At 44.2% G+C, this 13,941-nt stretch overlaps 3 protein-coding genes across 3 annotated transcripts in view; all 3 read left to right on the top strand.

Annotated features, from left to right (window-relative positions):
- The window catches only part of LOC108793957 (ubiquinone biosynthesis O-methyltransferase, mitochondrial-like), a 13,772-nt gene extending 11,361 nt beyond the window's left edge, over positions 1–2,411 (top strand). The window contains exons 5-7 of the mRNA XM_018564920.1: positions 1,390–1,632; positions 1,887–2,046; positions 2,206–2,411. Of these exons, the coding sequence (XP_018420422.1) occupies positions 1,390–1,632; positions 1,887–2,046; positions 2,206–2,393 (591 nt within the window). The 3' untranslated portion in view covers positions 2,394–2,411. The remainder of the gene's footprint in view (positions 1–1,389; positions 1,633–1,886; positions 2,047–2,205) is intronic.
- Positions 2,412–2,757: 346 nt separating this feature from the next.
- Positions 2,758–3,280, top strand: LOC108793961 (ubiquinone biosynthesis O-methyltransferase, mitochondrial-like). The gene is made up of 2 exons (XM_018564925.1): positions 2,758–2,915; positions 3,075–3,280. Exons 1-2 carry the CDS (start codon positions 2,837–2,839, stop codon positions 3,260–3,262), a joined length of 267 nt encoding a protein of 88 aa, XP_018420427.1. The 5' UTR covers positions 2,758–2,836; the 3' UTR covers positions 3,263–3,280.
- An 8,524-nt stretch (positions 3,281–11,804) lies between these two features.
- Positions 11,805–13,941, top strand: part of FAXC (failed axon connections homolog) — a 31,467-nt gene continuing 29,330 nt past the window's right edge. The window contains exon 1 of the mRNA XM_018564921.1: positions 11,805–12,285. Coding sequence (XP_018420423.1) covers positions 12,023–12,285 — 263 coding nt within the window. The 5' untranslated portion in view covers positions 11,805–12,022. The remainder of the gene's footprint in view (positions 12,286–13,941) is intronic.

Genomic DNA, 13,941 nt, shown 5'->3' with positions numbered 1-13,941 from the left:
GAGAGAGAGAGAGGGGAAGGAGCCTTCTCTCTCTCTCTCCATCATTTACCACATATGGGCAAGTCCATGTATGATGAATGATGTCACTGGGGATCCCTGCTGATCGGATGCTTGCCAGTCTGCAGGGATACCCAGTGACATCATTCACCATATATGGACTTGCCCATTTCTGGTAAATGATGGAGAGAGGGATGGCTCTTTATCCTCTCTCTCCCCCTGTGTTATGCTGACATCCTAATTACTGGGGACCGCTGTTGAGAGAGGGGAAAGAGCACTGAATGTGCAGGGAGGCTGAGTCCGTCTGCCTTCTCACTTCAGACTCCGCCTCCCACTCACAAATGCCAGCGTGCACGAGCTGACAAAACACAGCTGTGCACGATGAGAGGAAGCGCGGCCACAGCAATGAGATCATTTGGAAAAAAAGCCGTGGGCGGGCTGGATCAAATGTTAACGCCCCCTAAGAGGGAAGGAGCTTGGAGCAGGGTTGAAGACGCCATTTACTACAGGTTTTGAGGGTTTTATCTGTGATGTGCTGCGACTTTAGAAAAAAGGAACGATGCTACTACAATCAAGGTAAGGGGTATTTTTATTTGCCCTTAAGTCATAGTTCTCCTTTAACCAGCAAAAAGAAATTCATGAAGTGCGACTACCTCCACACTTCAACAGTATTTTTTTTTTTTTACCTGGTGGTAGGTCTTAAAAGTACAGCTGCCCTTTAATACCTTTTTAAACTACAAAATGTCTTGTGTTGCGATTGAATATCTTATTTAGATGTTCAAGTTTTTAAGTACAACTTAATGTCGCTTTTATATTCCTTACCTGCTTGATTTTCCATATTTTTATTGTGGTATTTTGAACACATGATTTGTAGATTGTGCACTAAGGGCCCATTTACATTGTTTTTTGTGTGTTCACTTGCTGTGCAACAAAGCTTGTTGTATGTGTCCTTCATTTCTAATAGGGCCCATGCACACACCAAACTTGCGCTGCAACCGATGCCATGGAAAACACCTTGCAATACCTTAAAAATCAGGTGCTTTTTTGGTCCATGGATGTACTTTGAGAGTCGATTAGAAAAAAAAAAATGGACCTATGCAACACACCCACGTCCATGTAGCATTGCGATTGGGTGCTAAAGATATGTCCTACAATCCCCCAGTCTCTTTAATCAAGAACTGTTTTTTAATAGCGGCTACATAGAGATTGCTTTGTTTTCAATAAGACAACTAGATGACGTGAGAAAGGAACAGTAACGCACAACTGCTGTGTAGCACTACAAAGGAAGAAGCAGATTCTGCTTATCTGACAAGCAAACATTTGCTGAATACAGCTAAATTGTATATGGATCAATTAGAAATCAACTTCTTCCACTTATTCTTGATGTTGTAGCCACTTGGAAGACTAGGCGCTGCGGTTACAGGAATTGACCCTCTCGAAGATAACATTACAACAGCAATACTTCACAAGTCAGCTGATCCTGTCTTAGACAAGCTTATCCAGTACAAGCCTTGCACACTGGAAGAGGTTGAGGAGCAGAATGTTGAATGCTTTGATGCTGTTGTGGCTTCAGAAGTCGTAGAACATGTGAATGATCTTGAGTCCTTCATCCAAAGCTGTTTTCATGTACTTAAGGTAAGGCATACATTCAAATTGTACATTTTAGTATGCATTTGTAATAACATACTTCTATATATACATTGCCTTATTGTCTATTTTATCGCACAATCAGTTTGGTGGTCCACATATTTATGGAGGTGGGAAGGGGTTTCAGTAACAAAAACATGTTACTTACCGTTACTTACCTTAACAGCAATGACTAATTGCATTTTTATTATTGGTAAAGCTTATAATAATAATTAGCAATGTATGTTTTTTTTTTTTGGAAGCCAGGTGGTTCACTATTTATCACGACAATTAATAAAACCAAGATATCCTATGCTCTTGGCATAGTGCTAGCAGAGAAGGTCATGTCCATTGTCCCCGAAGGTACTCATGACTGGGACAAGTTTATCCCGCCCGAAGAGCTTGAAAGACTACTTGAATCTAGTAAGTATTGTGAGTGCTTTGACCAGGGTCTTTGCACTTGACAATTGTTTAAATGTGGCCTTCGTGTAATGATTAAGTCGATCTCAAAATCTATATGTATGCTATGCTACTTGCCTACAGCTATGCGGATAAAATGTATTTTTACTTCTGGATTCACAGATGGTTTTGTGGTAGATACTCTGAGGGGAATGCTGTACAATCCCTTCATGGGATCCTGGAGTTGGTTTGAAGACACAAGCATTAACTATGCGGTTCATGCATTGAAGAACGTCCGCCAAGAACAGACATCAGATATTGACATTGAAAAAGAACAAGATCTCTCTAAGGCAGCAGAAGCATCTATATAATGGATTTTCCTGCTGCTTGCATTGAAAACCAAACCTTTTTTCTAAAGCATTATCACAGACAGTGTTTTGGTTTTAACAAGACCGTGTTTTAACAAGATGGATGCTGCAGAGCTCATTGTTTGCTAAAGGTGCAATATTGATGTAACCGTGGCTTTAGTTGTATTTGATTTTTCAAATATTAGTGCTGCTTTTTCCATTTATATCTAGTGTTCTTTTATAAAACATGTTTATTTATGCAACAAAGTGAGTGTTTTATGTCTTGTATCAATTGGGAATAGTAAGACCTTTTTCCCCAGTCATCTTCCAGGACAGCCATCGAGATATAGGCTCCGCCTTCAATGTATGTATTTTTTTTTTGGAAGCCAGGTGGTTCACTATTTATCACGACAATTAATAAAACCAAGATATCCTATGCTCTTGGCATAGTGCTAGCAGAGAAGGTCATGTCCATTGTCCCCGAAGGTACTCATGACTGGGACAAGTTTATCCCGCCCGAAGAGCTTGAAAGACTACTTGAATCTAGTAAGTATTGTGAGTGCTTTGACCAGGGTCTTTGCACTTGACAATTGTTTAAATGTGGCCTTCGTGTAATGATTAAGTCGATCTCAAAATCTATATGTATGCTATGCTACTTGCCTACAGCTATGCGGATAAAATGTATTTTTACTTCTGGATTCACAGATGGTTTTGTGGTAGATACTCTGAGGGGAATGCTGTACAATCCCTTCATGGGATCCTGGAGTTGGTTTGAAGACACAAGCATTAACTATGCGGTTCATGCATTGAAGAACGTCCGCCAAGAACAGACATCAGATATTGACATTGAAAAAGAACAAGATCTCTCTAAGGCAGCAGAAGCATCTATATAATGGATTTTCCTGCTGCTTGCATTGAAAACCAAACCTTTTTTCTAAAGCATTATCACAGACAGTGTTTTGGTTTTAACAAGACCGTGGGTGGACGGGATGCTGCAGAGCTCATTGTTTGCTAAAGGTGCAATATTGATGTAACCGTGGCTTTAGTTGTATTTGATTTTTCAAATATTAGTGCTGCTTTTTCCATTTATATCTAGTGTTCTTTTATAAAACATGTTTATTTATGCAACAAAGTGAGTGTTTTATGTCTTGTATCAATTGGGAATAGTAAGACCTTTTTCCCCAGTCATCTTCCAGGACAGCCATCGAGATATAGGCTCCGCCTGCCTGCAACAGGAAACACATCAACCACATTAAATAAAAAGACTCCTCCTTCCATCCCAAGTCAGTTTTTGTGTGTTTCCGCCGGCTACACAGGGACATCGTAATGTTTGTTATTTTTTAGGGCTCATGTTTGTTTGCTTTGGGGCTGAGCCTTACCCTGCTAGGCATTGGGACCTACTCCAGGATTACCTGCTGCAGTGCCTACAGGGATTCCCTATCGGACCCCCACCCGATTCTTGGCCAAGGTTCCCTTCCATCACTCAGGGAAGGCAACCATCCTCCTGCACGTGAGTAGGCGCCAGATGGTGGCCCCCCCTGGTGTACAGCAGTGGCAAGGTGTAATGACCTGGAGTGTGCGTGAGCCCCTGTTGTGGACAGGAGTCTGGCGACAACGGGCAGCTATTGCAAGTGCTGACCACAAATCCATTTTTTAAACTAAGCGTTATATTGGAGGCTTTATAAGGGTATTTGTCATCAACCCAATGCTTCAATCCAATGCTTTTCATGGTATGTCTGGTGCTTATAACTATTCATTATAAACGAGTATACTGTAAATGGGAATACATTTACATATCTGAATGTCACCGGTTATAAATTAGAACTTGCTTGCGAGACCTCTTCTGGGATCTAAACAAAACGGTTGCTTCCTCCATAGCAGCAAGCCTATTTAGATAGGCTAAACCTCTTGAAGCTGGAAATATTTGGGGTTATTATTATTGAGCCATGTGATTTTTGTTTGATTTTTTTTGGGCTACAAATACACATGCCTATTTATGAGTCAGTCCATCCAAAAGTGTTTCAATTATAGATACACTGATCAGCCATAACATTATGACCACTGGGAGGTGCAGGGGTGAAGTGAATAACATTGATTATCTTGATACAGTGGCACCAGAAAGTGGGTAGGATTTGTTCGGCAGCAAGTGAACATTTTGTCCCTGAAGTTGACAAAGTAATGAGCAAGTATGAGGATTAGAGTGACTCTGAGAAGGGCCAAATTGTGATGGCTAGATAACTGGGTCAGGGCAACTCCAAAACTGCAGCTCTCGTGGGATGTTCCTGGTCTGCAATGGTCAGGACCTACCAAAATTCCAAGGAAGGAGAACTGGTGACAGGGTCATGGGCGGCAAAGGCTCATTGATGCTCGTGGGGAGCAAAGGCTCGCCCGTGTAGTCTGATCCAATAGAAGAGCTACTGTAGCTCAAAGTGCTGAAAAAGCTAATGCTGGTTCTGATAGAGTACTGCATCTGGACCCTTCTGGACTGAATGTGGCTGTGGAACACTTTGCAGGTCCAGAGCCATTGGCATTACCTCAGCACTTGCCCTGTCTCTGAAGACTCACTTAGTCGGTAGGCCAGTCAGCCGAGCGCTGGGAACTACCTCTGTTTAAGTCTGTGGCTGAGCACCATTATCTTCTGTTACACACAGGTTTTGCTGCCGAATGGGAATGGGTGCCAATGTTATCTGCAGGGTGAAGTGTTGCATGTCTTCTGCTTTTCCCTGCCACATCACCATGGCTGTTCCTTTTGCAAGACCTATATGGAACTTTGATCTCCAATCTGTCTGCTGCCAGCCTACATTGACATTGTCACCTCAGACCCTCCAAACTTCACCTGCTGCCAACTGTCCTGGTTTCCTGAGTACTTGAGGTTGTGCCTCTTACATGTTGCTTTGCCACACTGAGGATGTGTCATGTCTGATTGTAGACATGGAAAGGTAGGGGAGGAACAATCCCACTGTATTGGGTGCCCCCAACGCACTCTCTGCTAATGACTCCAAGGGCTACTTCCAGCGCATCTACTGATGGTGTCAATGACTGCAGCCTGGAGGCACGCTTTCCTCTATTCTCCTGTGGTGAAGGTGTCTTTAAGGACTGCTGAGCAGTTTGAAGCCCTGTCCAAAGATCTGCTCTCACTGGCTTTCGAGGGACCACGTCTCTTTACAATAGCTCTTAATAATATCATCCAGGCTGCTATCAGTGGCAAAAGCATCTATCTTCCCCAGCAGGAGAAGCTTAAAGAGCAGACTGCAATGTAGTTTTCTCCTCTAACTGTCAAATGTCCCTTTCATTTCTCTAGTCTCACAACTTCAGGGCCAAGGCTCTCCAAGCTTGGCTGTCCATACACCCTCAAAGTCTGGCATTCCAAGTCTGCCAAATCCTCAGACAAGCCTTTCCTCTGCATCAAGGTGTGCCCCAACTTTCCAGAATGGGTGTAATGTTATTTATTATAATTTATGATTTGGTGTTTCAAACTTTATCATACCCGGGATGTCTACTGGACTCTTGTTTGGACAGATTTAGGTGAGTTATTCCTAAGATTTACTAAGAATTACAGGCCTACAATATAAACAACAAATTGCCATGAAAAACTATGTACCGCTTTTTTTCATGCTAAAATCCTGAATAATCATACCGCCAGGGAGGTTAAGCTTTGCAGATGCTTGGGTAGCCAGATGACTGGGTGCAGGAGATGGTGTCTACAGATATTTTGTTTACCAGTGTCCAATCTTCCTGTAGGCGGCAGTATAACCCAAAGGGTAAAGACTTACTCCCTCCACAGACTCCAAAAAAAGGATTTTATGCTGAGACATAAATCCTGTTTTTAACTCTCCAGAATCTACTAAAAACTGATGCACACTTTTAGGCAGATTGACCCCTTAAGTGTAAAGCCCCATTCACACTGCGCGATTCGCATTTTGCGCGATATCGCGCAAATGCTTGCATTGAGCAAGCGAGAATCGCGTCAAAATCTGCTCCAAAAAGGGTCCTGCTGTAGCGACACACGACCCGCGACAGCAGGACCCTTTGCCCCATTGCAAAGCATTGAAGAGCGATATCGCGCGGTAAATAGCCGCGATATCGTGGGAAGTACCGAATACCGCGCGATAAATCGCTCAATGTGAACGGGGCCTAAGGGCACTGTCAACTGAGATGCACTAACCCGCCCACTCCTGCTTCTAACCGGTGTCACATAGTTCTGTCTTGTTTACGAGCATATAAACAGCTGTGATTGTATAATATTCAGACAGAGCAGAGATCGTCGCCCAAAAGTAAACTCCTTACTAATTTAAAAAGAAATATTGAAAAAAAAATGGATGCATGCGCTCATGTGAAATACCCTGCCAGAATTTGTGGGTAAAGCGTGTAAGTAATTCCATAATTCAACAGGTGGAGGAGGAAGAAGTGGCCACAACAAACAGGTATGATTACGCAACTTCTTGAGACAAAGTTGTGGGTCCAGTCCCCTTTGCAGGCTACAGCATGACATATACTGTAGACAGCCTCCAAAAATTGTCAAGAGAAATATTGTAGCAAAACATCACAACCAGTACAAGGCCATTGTTACTGCATTCATTTTCTGCACTCTTATGTATGACTGTTCACACCATGAGTATGGGCCCAACCATAGGTATGAACAAGGGCTGCAGTGCATACAAACATGGCTAAATAGAATCATAAATATTATGGTAAGTAAAACAACATATACTGTATGTGTTTCAAATGTGTATCAACAGTAGCTGTTTAGCCCAATTTAAAGGAGAACTTTGAGGCGAGTGAAAATCACTCATTCTCATAGTTCTAGCCGACCTGGGACAATGTAACTGTCACAGGTCGGCTCAATAGATCGGGAAGTGAGCGAACACATACCAGCGTTCGGTCACCTCTCGATCCTGTCCCTGCAGAGAGCCGTGACTGTCACCCAGCGCTGCCTAGCGAAACGGACGTGGGAGGGGGCGGGTACAGCTGGCTCTGCCTCTAGACAGGCAGAGCCAACTGTCTCTCACGCAGCTGGGAGGATCCAGACAGTCGGGATCTTTAAGCTTGACATGTTTGGTGTCTATTTACCCGACGTTACCCCGTCTTTTATATTTTACAAAAAAACTGGGTAATATTAGTTGTTTTATAACAATGTAAAAAAAATTCAAAATTTTCAGTAATTTCTCCTGAATATAGTAAAAAATAAAACCCCCAGTGGTGATTAAATACCACCAAAATAAAGCTCTATCTGTCCCCAAAAAATGGTATAAAATTCGTTTCAGTACAGCGTTGCATGACAGAATAAATGTCAGTCAAAGTACTGCAGCGCTGAACACTGAAAAATGGCCTGGCCAGGAAGGGGGTCTAAACACCTGGTCTTGAAGTCGTTAAAGATACACAGTCAAACTGTGAATGAAACCTTGAGCTGCATCAATGGGGGCATACTGTCCTTCAACTATTTCCTCTAGGCCAGGGGTAGGCAACCTTGAAACTCCAGCAGTGCTGAAACTACAAATCCCATGAGGTGATGCAAGACTGACAGCCACAGGCAATACTTGCAGTGCAATGGTGGGTTTGTAGTTTCACCACAGCTGGAGTGCTGATGTTGCCTACCCCTGCTCTAGGCTGTAGTGCACTAATCCATTTGGGTGCCTTTTGCTGGTAGCCTATTGAAATAAGAATCTCTGGTTGCTATACACAACAATTCCTAAACACACCGACTGCAGCCTCCTTGCTGTCACACCCAAAAAAAGCTATACCGAAAGGTTTCACAAAACCACAGAGCACCACCAACCTGTTCCGTGATGAAGGAAGTTACCCAGGAAGTACTCTCTCGGTGACTCAGTAAGGGATGTTTGGATTCTTTCTGTAGCAGATAAAGGTTGTTGTACTGGCACTAATGTTATGGGGTGACTCTTGTATCTCTTGTATTATCACCCTGTCACATGGTGGAGACTGCATGTAGCTGTGCCACTACAATGGGCAGCATTAGAGAAGTTGATGCATATGCGTTTGGCTCGGCTGAGCCACTCGGCCATGATCGGGAGCTGTACGGGCTATTGTGAAGGATCGGCCGAAGCTACGGCCAGATCCTTTGACAGCTTTGTGAATAGACCCCATAGTGCTTGTTCACACCAATGCGTTGTCCTAAATGCACATGTGTTTAGCATATGCTATTGCACAGCGCACTGCTCCACATACTAGGTGTGCTGGTGAGTTGCATTGCCATTAATGTGAACAGCACCCCAACGCACCTCCTGGCAAGCATGTGTTGCAGCACAACATGTGGTACTGCAGTATCGTGCGTAGTGCTGCAGTGTAAAAGAGTAATGGATGAAATGCTTGGTGTTGCAGTACCGCAGCTGCACTGCCCTGCAACACGCTCGCTGGGAGGTGCATTGGGGTGCCATTCAAATTATTATTATTACATAGTATTTATATAGCGCCAACAGTTTGCGCAGCGCTTTACAATATAATGAAGACATTACAGTCACAATACAATTCAAGACAAGATGGTAAGGAGGGCCCTGCCCGTGAGGGCTTACAATCTAAAAGAGGAGGGGGAAATGATACAGGAGGTAGCTGTGGTAATGAATTATGTGAGAATGTGATGGTTGAGTGGTTAGGTTGAGGTGGGATAGGCTTCCCTGAAGAGATGAGTCTTTAGGGAACGCCTAAAGGCAGTCAAGGTGGGAGATAGACGGACAGGTTGGGGTAAAGAGTTCCAGAGGATGGGAGAGACTCTAGAGAAGTCCTGGAGGCGAGTATGGGAGGAGTGGACAAGGGAGCTGGAAAGCAGGAGGTCAATGGATGAGCGGAGGGGACGGTTAGGGTGATACTTTGAGACAAGGTCTGAGATATACAAATGAATGGTAACACAACGCACCAGCAAACTTAATGTGCGCTGCAGTGCACTCTCTACAACATGCACTAAACGCATGGACCCCGTGTGTTCAGTGCAATGTTATGTTGTGGACAGGTCCTTATTAAATTTACATTTGGTGGTATGACCATACTGCTTTAAAAACGAATGACTGCAGTTTTATAAAGCCCAGTGGTGTGCTTTACAAATGTGCATCGCGCTCCAATGGCTTCGAGAAGCTGGTAGGAACCAATAAAAATAAATCCGAGGTGGGGGAAAAGCCAGGAGGAGAGTGACCTTTCAAAGTCATTTGACTGGTTTTCATTCACAGAGCTTTCTCCACATAGAGAGAACTTCAAAGAGCAATGCCGGCTCCACGTTGTGGCCCGCATTTTATAAAGACTGAGTGTATAACCTCTTTGTTATAAATAGCATCTTTGTCCAAGGACAAACAGCAACTATCCGGGTCAGGTCACTATCTGCAATTAGTTTGTATGTTCTCCCTGTGCTTGTGTGGCATTCCTTCAGGTACTCTGGTTTGCTCCCACACTCCAAAGGCATGCAGGTAGGTTAATTGGCTCCGGTATAAATTGGCCTGTATGTATGCACGTGAGATAGGGACCTTAGAATGTAAGCTCCTTGAGGCCAGGGACTGATGTGAATGTGCTCTGTAAAAGCGTTGTGCAAATTGTCAGCGCTATATAAATACCAATAATAATAATAAACAAGATTTTCGAACCCGTCCACTTTTCCTACTGAGCTGTGTCAAGATGGACATATCTGAAGTAGCAGCATGTCATTTCAACACATTATCTTGGTGGTGGGAGATCTCAGCACTGCCTTTGTAAGGACATTATTAGCACCAATGAGGAAACTACTCTCTCTTAGGGCTCGTTTACACCAGTCTGTCCACTAAAATGTTTTAGTGGACGGGCTAGTGCATTGTGGAAGCTCTGGCAGTGTGCGTTGTATTGCACATTGCCAAAGCTGTCACCACACAATTTGTACACTCCACAGTCTCTCCAGTGCGACGACCTGCGGTGGCATCCAATGCACTAAGATTAAATGCCCGATTTTAAAAATGAGGCTGTGCGGGATCAGACAGGTCACACATGAAAGATCTTGGTGAAGCAAGAACTGTCAACATATGTGCTCTTACAGATCTATTAGGGGGTCAGGAACAACTAAAGCTAGCCATACACTGGTAGATGTTCAAAATCTGAACATTCGATAATGCCAGCAAAGACTTCTAGAATGTTGTTCAATCATTTTACATTCAATTTTGCAATGAAAGGAGCTTCTTGGATGAAACTCCGTACTTACTGTTAAATTTCATTCATTCGAGAAATATTTATATTTATATTATTATTATTTTTTTTCATCTTTACACTCAAAAACAATAATCAATTTAACCCCATTACCTATTAGAAAGTCGAGCAGTCCGGAAATTAGTTTCTTTCACATACAATACTGCTTCTGTACGGCCAGATTTAGGGCTCATACATTAGAAATGTATTGACCATATACACGTTTTTGTGGCCAAAATACTTGCAGTTTAGACATGTAAACACGCATGCGTAAACTTTTCATTCCCTTCCAACTTCTCTGTTTTCAGTGAATTGCTCCATAAAGTGTTTCAGTGTACAAGTGTTTAGATGTGTACAAGTCCATAAAATGTTCACATCCTTAAAATTCTTCTACCTTTCCACTAGCTCAATTTTCAGTCCTAGCATCTCGCATGAACATAGCGTTTACGTTCATGTGTAAATAACGCAGAAATACTGACCATGGGCGCAGAATTTTCTACATTGATGTTATGTAGCTCAATGCGCAGTAAGATTACTGAGCACAATGCAGCTGTGTGCATGGGCCCATAAGGGCTGGTTTACACTGCCACGTTAAGAATGGTATTTGTGCGCTTAGTGCACGCTATTGCACATCCCAATGCACTGCAGGCAAGGTGCATGGGTGCGTTGTGTTGCCATTCATTCTGAATTGCACCCTGACGCACCTCTCAGCAGGGCGTGTGTTGTACTACAACACACAGTACCGCGCTAGCGTGCGTTGCATTGCCTTGCAGCGCACATAAACAATGCATGCACCATTCTCAGTACTGTGCATTGCACGCCAACCGATAGGGTCATTGGGGTGCCATTCAAAATGAATGGCTTTGCAACGCACGAGCGCACCTAGCCTGCAGTGCATTGCAATAGCGTGTGCTAAATGCAACACAGCAGTGTGAACCAGCCCCTTATATACAATACTGCTGTGTTACGATCTGTAAAAAAAAACTATTCGCTGCACTGATTTGGACGCAGCGTTTCTTTACTCCCGTGTGGATGAGCCCTAAGGGTAATGCACACAGGCATTGTACACTTATCCATCATATAAAATATCAGAGGTAAAGCAGATGATCAGAAAGCTTGTTTTTCTGCAATAAATGAACAGCAAATAATATATTGTTGCCATGGATTTCCTGCTATGGGTATCTGTGCCTTATATTCATCGTATCCACGGCTCTGTTTCCAATCAGAGAGATCCCTTTTCCCAGAAGCATCATCAGTGAGGATGGAGCATGAGATCAGCAGAGCACAAAGAGGAAACCAAGATCAGGCAGCAGAGGGGAGGTGGAGGAGTGACATCCTCATATGATGCTGCCATTGCCTCCTCCCTGCTAGTAATCATCATCACATCACTCTTGTGGTTCCTTGCTTCCAGGGGCTCTCCATGTAGCCTTCCAGCCCTCCAAGCCCCTGCTTTTTGTTCATGCATCTCCCAGGCTGCAGAGGAAGAGGACAGTGCACACAGCATGCACTGGGGTGTTGGTCTAGTCACGTCCAGGTCTTGTGTGGTTGATCTGAGCAGAAATCAGACCTTGTCGCTGTGCTGGTGTGGAGGATCAGAGGACAACTACTCCTTTTATGGGGACATCATCGCTTTCCCTTTGCAGGATTCCTCTGGCGTTATGTCAGGGCTGGGATCGGATTCCTTGTGGAAGAAAACCCTGTATCTGACTGGGGGAGCCCTGCTGGCTGCTGCTGCATACCTACTCCATGAGCTGCTGGCAATCAGGTGAGGGCAGATGTGGGTGGCCTGCCTGGCCAGGGCTGAATGATGTGTGTATCCTGTCTGGGAGAGATTTACAAATACAGAAGGTAAACATTGATTGCTAAAGATCCTGATCACAGCAACAAAGCAGCCTGAGAGCTGTAGCAGTGTTTATTATTGTTCATGGACTGCTAATGTGACATTGACAACCTCTGGCCAATGTTGGGATCAACAATCAGAGGTGGGTAGGGTTGATTGTTTTGCACACTGTCCTGATCTAATGTATACATTTGGTAGCAGCATCAGCAGCAGTGTATTTACTGGAAAAGCCTTGTTGACAATCCGCACAGGATTAACCCCTTTCACTCTTATTACTAATCCATTGATTGGTTGCAGTCACTGTTTAGCCAGAATTCTTGGGCCCAGCTTCTTCGACAGAAGTCGATTGAGTAATCATTGTTATTATTATTATACTACAGAATTTATATAGCACCAACATTTAGTACTTTACAACATGTAGGGAGACAGTACAGTTACAATAATAGTAACTGTACTGTTACAATCTAGTAGGTGGGGCACATGGTATAAAAGGTAATAATTGTGTGGGATGAGTTAGGGGCACGTGATACAAAAGATAATACATGTGTGGGATGAGTTAATGGAAGAAGTAAAAGGACAGGTATTATGTCAAGGAGGGATAGGCTACCCTGAAGATATACGTTTTCAAGGATCACCTAAAGGTGGACAGAGTATGAGATAAGTGGATAGATTGTGATAGGGAGTTCCAGAGGACGGGAGAGGCTCTGGAGAAGTCCTGGAGGCGAGCAAGGGAGGAGGTGACGAGAAAACTGGAGAGAAGGGGGTCTTGAAAAGAGCGGAGAGGATGGTTTGGGCAGGGCCAGATTTCCCACCAGGCATCTGCCTACAGGCACCCTCCACAGAGGGGAGCCACATATCTGAAATAGATAAATACGGTATATTTTATTTACAGCTCTCCCTGCCTGACAGGGGCCATTCAATGTCGGGATAGGTGTGCTCAGTGTGTGATCATTGATGAGGACAGACAGGGGGATGTGCGATCAGACAGATGGATGCACACAGCTGCAGATCTGAGGGCTGAGGGGGGTGCCTGGGGTGTGATCCCCTTTACGTTGCCGGTCTGTGCCTCACTCTGGCAGCCCTCGCCCTCCTGGCAGTGGCGCTCAGCACCGATCACTGTGAGATGAATGCTCGGAGGCATAGTAATCGCTGCAGGAAACCGAGGGGGACAATCACAGACCTGAACTGGCTGCGGAGGTGGAGAGATGCTGCCCAGAGGGATCTGCCTGATCTCTAGGGTAGGAGACCCGCTGGTGTTGCACCAGGAATACCGGCACCGGGATGTCCCCTGTCCCCACCCATATCTGGCCCTGGACAGCCACTACACCCACCACTTCAACTGCACCTTGTCTGGGCTCTGTGGGAAATGCCACCTGGAGGGCTTTTTCACAAGGACACTGAAGAGCTGACCCTATATGGTAGGAGGTCCACCTATAGTGAATATTGCATTTACTTTCTTTCAGACACTGGAGGTGAACCTACAGTGTGTACTGGAATGTATTGTCTCCCAGGGTAACCTATAGTGCACACTGGATTTTTTTTTGTCCTCCAGGCATAATTATTTTTTTTTTTTGTTTCCCC

Source organism: Nanorana parkeri, unplaced genomic scaffold (genome assembly GCF_000935625.1).
Source record: "Nanorana parkeri isolate BGI_ZX_2015 unplaced genomic scaffold, ASM93562v1 scaffold795, whole genome shotgun sequence".
NCBI classification, from domain to species: Eukaryota; Metazoa; Chordata; class Amphibia; order Anura; family Dicroglossidae; genus Nanorana; species Nanorana parkeri.
This window is presented reverse-complemented; position numbering and strand designations above follow the sequence as displayed.